An 8469-nucleotide genomic window follows, 5' to 3' on the forward strand; every position below is an offset into this window, starting at 1 on the left:
GCCTTCAGCTAAGTTTTTTAAGCAACTATAAACATTTACAGGTAACATTAGAACAGAATAAAAAGGAAGAAAGACTGCTGACACCAGCTCATATCCAAGCCCCCATCGAGTTCACAACAACCTCTACTAATAAAAAATAATGCTTTCACAGCAAATGGCAGAAATTCTGAGAGTCTAATGCATAGTGTTTAAGGTTTCAACTAGTTTTTTTGAAAAGTTTAAAACAATCTTTGAAACGGAATGAGCATGGAAGCACCTAGAAATATGTTTACACAAAAAGCATCTCATAATTCCGTACAATCAAAGTTGCAACTGCCTCACTGGAGCACCTTGCAGCATCATGGAATGATTGTGCACATACTGATTACACCCAGTATAACCAGTATGTGCACCGCTCACAGCACAGCACGATACTTCTTTTACGCAAGCTAAATTTTCTGATGAAAAAACTGTATGTCTAGAGTTAGTAGTCATCCATCTAACAAAGCATCGAAAGTTTTCTGTTCTTTGCAATGCAACACATGAGATAAACAAAGCTAGTGCTTTTCTTGATATTATATAAATTATCTTTATCTATGTATCAAGAACTACATGCATCTGCCTTGTGTAAACTGTTACATATTAGCTGTGCAGTCAGCTTTCTTTTAGCTGTGCTATAATCGCATAATTGTCTAATAACCCATAGCTATGGGCTTGCTAACTAAGTCAGTTCCTTTATGTGCTTCTTACCTGTTAGCTGTGTTTTCTGTGATACAAGACTTATTGTGATAATACAATACAACAACTACAATACAACAACTGGTGTCAGGAACGAACATTGTGGACTCACAGCCAGCATTTTTCTATTGTCTTGCTATGGATCCTAACATAAAAGCTTTGATCGATGCTATGCAGAAGAAGGCTACAGCATTCATCAAGACAACGGAGACCGATAAAATTCTCAAGGGGGAGACAACTTCTCCAGCTATCGAAGACACAGTAAACAAAATGTCAGGTCAGTACAAGCAAAGATCACGCCGAGGTCAACAAACCATTGGAAAGCAACAAGCTAATGCACAGAACACAGGTATGTTGAAGTCTTGCCCTAGCTGTTACATTAAACATGGCAGAAAAAATTGTCCCTGCAGAGCATTTGTCTGCAGGAAATGTGAGGTCAAAGGTCACATTGAGGCTGTCTGTATGGCTAAGACAGCAGCACAAAGTCAGACAGAACAGTCTGCTAGGACAGTTGAAAACTCTGTGTTAAGTGTGCTCACTGATGCAAGTGAACCTTATCATTCAGTACATGCAGTTTCAGATAATCTTTTCCAACGAGTCAATAGAAAGGTTTGGATCAAAACTGTTGTCAATGGTCATGATGCAATGTTTCAATGGGACACAGGGGCTACTTGCTCTATAGTTGATTTGCAAGGCTACCAAAGTCTTGGATCACCCCCCCTCTTACCTGTCAGTACCCATCTTAAAGCATATGGGCAGAGTGAGTTACAGATTAAAGGACAATGTTCAGTTAGTGTGAAGGTAGGAGATGTGGAAAAACAAAATCTCAAACTTCTTGTTGTAAACACAACACAAGGCTCAAACCTTTTTGGTCTAGATTGGAGTGACAAATTCGGTCTCTCTCAGCAGGGGCTAGCTATATTGACACAGGGTAGTTGTGATGTTACCTGTACTGTCACAGGAAGTAACCCTATTGGATTTAGGGACAAAATCGCTGCACTCTCCTCTAAGTACTCTGATGTCTTCAAGACAGGTCTTGGCCGATGTAAAAAGGTAAAAGTACCAGTACGCTTGAAACCAGGAAGCACACCAAGCTTTTCTAAACCTCGTGTAGTGCCATTCTCTAGACGCCAAGCTGTAAAAGAAGAGCTAGATCGATTAGTTAAAGCTGGTGTTTTGGAACATGTGGACTTTAGTGATTATGCTGCTCCAATAGTAGCAGTTTCCAAACCAAATGGAAGAGTGCGTATATGTGGTGATTTCAAGATGTTGAACCAACAAATATCAATTGATCAACACCCATTACCAAGCCTTGAAGAGTTGCTAGAGAAGTTGAGAGGCGGGGTACACTTTTCCAAGATAGACCTGGCAGATGCCTACTTGCAACTAGAGTTAGATGATAATGCAAAGAAGTTGTGTGTCATCAACACTCAATGTGGTTTGTTTCGCTACAACAGGATGTGTTTTGGATTGGCATCAAGCCCTGCACAGTTTCAGCGATGCATGGACTCAATGATTGCTGACTTACCTGGAGTTGCAGCATACTTGGATGATCTGATTGTCACTGGTAGCAGTGAGAGTGAGCACTGGTCTAACCTCGACAAACTCTTAGCTAGACTACAGGAGTATGGGCTCCGCATACAAAGAGAGAAATGCGAGTTCTTTAAGAATGCTGTTGAATACCTAGGTCACATAATAGACAAGAACGGCAAGACTCCCTCGAATTCTGCAATAGAGGCTATTGAACAGCTTCCACGACCACAGAACTTACAACAGCTACAGGCGTTTTTGGGCAAGATCAACTATTATGGCTCATACATTGCTGACCTGTCTAGCAAAGCAGCCCCCCTCTACAAGTTTCTTCGTGAAAATGTCGAGTTTGACTGGACTGACGAGTGTGACAAGGCCTTCCAGGTTCTTAAAGAAAGTGTCATCAAGGCTACCAAACTTACCCATTTTGACCAGAGTAAACCGCTGGTTCTAGCAACAGACGCATCTAACTATGGAATTGGGGCAGTACTCCTACAAGAGGAAAATGGAGCTGAAAGACCACTAGCACATGCATCAAAGACATTGAGCGTGCACCAAAAGAATTACTCACAGATAGAGAAAGAAGCGCTTTCTATCATCTATGGAGTGACTAAGTTTAGACAGTATCTATATGGGAGACGTTTCACGCTCATTACTGATCATAAACCCCTGGTTGCCATGTTTTCACCAGAAAAGAATATCCCCGTTTTAACAGCTCAGCGACTGCAGAGATGGGCCCTCACACTGATGGCTTATCAGTATGACATCAGGTACAAACCTACAGCACAGCACGGCAATGCAGATGGCTTGTCCAGGTTACCTATAGGGGCAGACCCGAAGTTTGACCATGATGAAGAGAAGGAGAGCATTGAGGTCTCACACACTATACAAGAGGAGCTCGATCATGGTCCCCTTGACGATGAGGCTGTTAAACAAGAAACCATGAAAGACACATCACTACAGATAGTGAAAGAGTGGATACTGAATGGCCTTTGGCCCAGTAAGCTTACAGCTAGCTATGAACATTTGCGGCCATATTGGAATATGAGGGAGTCTCTTTTTGTTCATGGGGAGGCTGTGCTTTTGCAACGTGATGGCACTACTAGAGTTGTCATTCCACAGGCTCTGAAGAGTAAAGTGTTAGACTTGCTGCATACATCACACTGGGGTGTAGAAAGAGTAAAACAGCTTGCTCGTCGATACGCATGGTGGCCTAGCATCAATGCAGACATAGAACAGCTAATCAAAGCTTGTGAACCTTGCCGAATCTGTGCTAATGACCCAGCCAAGACTTACCAAAGTTGGCCGTCCACCCAACTACCATGGGAACGAATTCATTTGGATTATGCAGGACCTTTTAAAGGTCAGATGTGGTTGGTTTGTGTAGATGCACATTCCCGGTATCCGTACGTTGCTATGCTAGATGTAGGAAAAACTACTTCTAAGGACACAATTGGCGTGCTACGACAGATCTTTGTACATGAAGGTCTTCCTCGGACTATTGTTACAGACAACGGCCCACAATTCGTGTCAAATGAATTTGACCAGTTCTGCACCATGCATGGCATTAAACATATAACATCTCCCGCATTCCATCCTGCATCGAATGGAGAAGCGGAGAGATTAGTCCAGACTCTTAAGCAATCTGTAGAGAAGAATTGTGCAGGAGGGGAGAAAATCAAGACTGCCCTACAACTGTTTTTAACCACTTACAGATGTTTACCTCATCCCTCTTTGAACTGGAAATCACCTGCTGAAGTTCTACATGGACGACAGCCGAGAAATACTCTGACCTTGCTGAAACCAATTCAGAACAAGAAAACTCTTTCACCAGGTCAAGCATCTTCTACATCATCACGGTATGAAGTAGACTCTTTGGTTTATGCAAGGAACTATAGCTCTGGACCTAAGTGGATACCTGGAACGATAATTAACAAGCTGGGTAACATACTGTATGCTGTGCGAACAGACCGTGGTGTATGGAGACGACATGCCAATCAGCTACAAGCTAGACTTCAAGTTAATGATACATCGACCAATGACAATATCATCACAGCTTCAAATGATCTTAACATCCAACCTGCCCAATCTGTACCTGATGAGAGGCCAGTACAAAGTCCCAGATATCCTACTCGTAATAGAAGACGACCTGATTACTATGACAGTTCTAAGTTCTAACAAGGTCATGACTAACCATAAACTCAGAATAGTGAGGGAGATGTGTTACATATTAGCTGTGCAGTCAGCTTTCTTTTAGCTGTGCTATAATCGCATAATTGTCTAATAACCCATAGCTATGGGCTTGCTAACTAAGTCAGTTCCTTTATGTGCTTCTTACCTGTTAGCTGTGTTTTCTGTGATACAAGACTTATTGTGATAATACAATACAACAACTACAATACAACATAAACCAGCAAGAAATCTGCAGGATTCAGTTTTCAAAGGTGCAATAGCTATCAGATCTGATAATTTATAAAACTGAAAGGTATTGATCAATGTGCAGGACAGATGAAAGCAGTAAAAACATGAGTTGCATTCAAGTAAAAAATGAGGATTACTAAACAGGAAGCCCTACTGGCTAGCGGCTACTGCCACATAATTGAACAAGGCAAAGTGAAGCCATGATGAAGTCTGCAACAGTTTTCATAGTACTTGTATCGAAAGATCAATGCAGACATTATTTTGTGATTAAAGATGCACTTGACCAAAATTTTCGTAAATTGCATCAGAAAGTGTCAGTATTTTTCTATCATTTGCGATTTTTTCTGATAATTGAGGTGATCTGATTGCCAGGATGTTTCAAGATTCAATTTGATAAAACTTGATCACAGTTTAGAACTATAAGAAAGACATACAAGCGAAATAATGTCAACAGTTGTTATCATTGCCATAGTTGATACCGGCTACTGCATTAAGTTTAACCTTACGTGTCTCTATTCTGTCAGTCTCTTTGCAACTATAGCCGTCATAATCACGCTTTTGCTTGATCTAAGCATTTCAACGGTGATTCAGTTTTGTTGCTTTAATCTTAAAACATCCTGGTAGTCAGATGCCCTCAAACATCATAAACAATCTCAAATGATATCTAAATACTGATACTTTCTGATGAAATGTACTAAAATTTTGTGTAAGTTCATATTTAAGTCATTGCTTATCTTTGCTGCAGTTTGAAAATTCAATAATAAGACTTGACCTAGTAACATATAAATACTAGGTCAGTGAGCATAGACTGTGTAATTGCAGTTACAACAGACATGCAAAATAGTACATAAAGTCAGCATCAGAGACAAATCAGCGGTGAAAACTTACTAGCTGAAAAAGATCAAAGCCAAGATAGTCTAGAAGATTCTGTAAGGCTCTAATTAACTGTCGCCAGTCCATCGCCTCCTTTTTAGTGCTTGGGGAATTCTAGACAACCTGCAACCATGAATACTTCATCTAGCTGAAGCGGAGAAAAGTTCTTCACCCAAAACAATATAAACTATAAAAACCAAAAACTATAACTGAGACAAATAAGTTTGGTTGAATTATTAGCTTAAAAATGTATATTAAATAGAACAGTTTGTTGAAATCAAATTGCTCTACTTTCTGAGCATTAAGGAGAAGAAAGAAACCATAAAAAATCTACTCATTGGCGCAAAGCAATTTGTGTATCAATATTTCTGTTAAAAGGCCTATTATTGCATCATAAATATATATATACAATATATATAGCAAGCAACAACTTGTGTAGTGACCAGGGCCGTATCCTCCCATACTGAAGCTACTGCCATGGCAGTACCATTTTTTGAGGCTCAAAATCCCGGAATTCACATCATTTTTGCTTGATTTGGCTGGGGAAATGACCAAAATGTCGTTTATCGGTTGCGTGGGGAAACAGCATTTATGTCACTTTCGGTAGACGTTTATAAAGCTGCCGTCTAGTAACGTTAAACAAAAGATATGAATGCTAGTAAGTTTTAAATATCATCAACAAGATATTAGTCGATAAATTAAGATATGAAACGATTATCCGAAAGGCGTTGCTTTGTGCTAAAGAATTCACACCTCCTTGGAAAGAATAAAAGCTGGAAATACCAGTCAACAGCGACTCGACTTTCAAAGCGGTAAAATAAAATATTATTTGATCCTCCGATCGTAAGTAATTTTTGGTGTGATTAGAATAACAGTAATTCAAATGATAGAAGTGATGTGAACTCTTTAGACTTTTATTATACTTGGGATATACAGAGAAAAACGATCGTTATGCTAGCTCGCACGGCAACATTATTGCGTTGGTCTCTACCGAAAGGAATGCTTCTAAGCATTTCATACAGAGACAATTGTACATGGTTGTATTTTTGTGTAGTAGTAGATATGTAAATGAATGCTTATGCACAAAAGATTTTGTTCATAGAAATAAATTTAAGTTTGAGCTATGCATGTAACATGCATAGCTCAAACTTAAATCTACTACTACTTGCTCAGTATTATAGACTATAGTATAAGTGCATTATTTTTAACATGGTGCTCAATTAATTTTTCCTTTTTAACTCCATAATATTATTTAATTAAATTATTTCTAAGGAGACTACTCGCAGACCTGCCAACCCAAGAGTGGGGCAATGCGTGAGATTTGGTTTTGGGGCAATTGATGTATCAATGATAGTATATATAAAATTGTGGAAAGTGGGGCAAAAATCTCACGCATTTCGATTTTTTCTTTGGGGTGATTGCGTGAGTCTCACGCCCAATGCGTGAGAGTTGGCAGGTATGACTACTTGTCTCCTACACCATTCAGCATTGTACCCAGTGATAATTCTACCTAATGCTAGCTGTGGCCAACCCCTTTAGCAGCTCTCATTCACATTATATTTTTAATAAGCGTTGTTAAAGACAATCTCAATAAACAGTTTTATATTTAGAAAACTGGATTATGTCAAATTTGCTGTTAGAACATGTGCCCCATCAGAAGCCAAGTGTGCTAGATTTCCACCATGTTGACTAGTTATACTAAAAATTTTCCCGGGAGAGAACCCCCTTCCCCCCTCCCCCCCTAATAGGGCGCTCGGTACCCCTCTTGGACTTTCCCTGCAGTACCATTTTCAAACAGGTGGATACTGCCCTGGTACTGACTGCATAAGTGAACATCAGAAAGGTAATCCAAACCAAAAAATTAGCGTCCACAGTAAAGCAGCATAGCCCCAAGGCACCATTAGTATCTCCTAATCCTGATGACTACAATACACGTAACTAACAAGTTACCTTACTTGACAAAAGCTGTGTTAGCGATAGGATTAAAGAGTTGATTCAGCCCCTTAGGGCAGCTTAAAAGACTGTTGAACAATATCTGAAAGTTACTGTACACATGATGCAAGTGTAAAACTCCAACTTTTTTGAAATCACATGCAGGCTTCCTAAAAGAAGTCAGTTTAGATTGATTTTTGACTACAGCTCAAAACGGCAAATGATGTGGTAATTGTTGACACAGGGAATCGCATTGGACTAAATGAACTTCAGCTTAATCGTCTTAAGCAACTGAGCTCTTTTAAACAGTACTATATAATGGAAATACTTTTCTTGTTTTTTAGCTTGTGGCAAGGGGTAGCCTACGCCAATTACGTAAGAAGTAATCGATGTCGTGGCTTTGAAATGCTATAGACAGTTTGCAGCATTTCGCTTGCACTGTCACAGAGTTTGTAGCATTTTACTTACTGCTATCACATATCAACTCATGATTGCCTTTGTATGAATCAGTTTTCTTAATAAGCAGTAAAACAGAAATCAATCATCTTCAATTTTTATATATAGAGATTGAACTCGCAAATAGGGTTATTACACTCAGTGGGTCGTCACTAGGTCTACAGCTGTAATAATTAAAATGAACCAATGATGTCAGCTTAAGAAAGCACTCAAAATATACTGCTTGAGCATACTTCCAGTTGGGAGGGTAGCCAGTGAAAAGCTAGCTTGGTATCGGAAAACCTTTTTTCACAGATAATTTTAACACTAGCCTATAATTGCAATTTAGGCGCGACGTAAATTGTTCCTATGTCGTATTAAAAAACATAACACAATCATGTGAAGTCGCCCATTAAATAAATATACACGTATAAAATGTGTTTTCCAACTGTAGCGTAATTTAAATCTCGCTACACAAAATATGAAAATCGATCCAATTACAGCATTTGTAAGATGTTTTCAACCAATGAAAAGGCATATATTAAAATACAATGGCGGCCT

The 8469-nt window shown here is 39.3% G+C and overlaps 1 protein-coding gene across 1 annotated transcript in view; it reads right to left on the reverse strand.

The window, feature by feature from the left end:
* The window catches only part of LOC137387744 (mitochondrial fission regulator 1-like), a 56490-nt gene extending 50819 nt beyond the window's left edge, over positions 1–5671 (reverse strand). Inside the window, exon 1 of the mRNA XM_068074246.1 lies at positions 5557–5671. Coding sequence (XP_067930347.1) covers positions 5557–5628 — 72 coding nt within the window. The 5' untranslated portion in view covers positions 5629–5671. The remainder of the gene's footprint in view (positions 1–5556) is intronic.
* Between the last annotated feature and the right edge of the window lie 2798 nt (positions 5672–8469).

Source organism: Watersipora subatra, chromosome 2 (genome assembly GCF_963576615.1).
Source record: "Watersipora subatra chromosome 2, tzWatSuba1.1, whole genome shotgun sequence".
NCBI lineage: Eukaryota > Metazoa > Bryozoa > Gymnolaemata > Cheilostomatida > Watersiporidae > Watersipora > Watersipora subatra.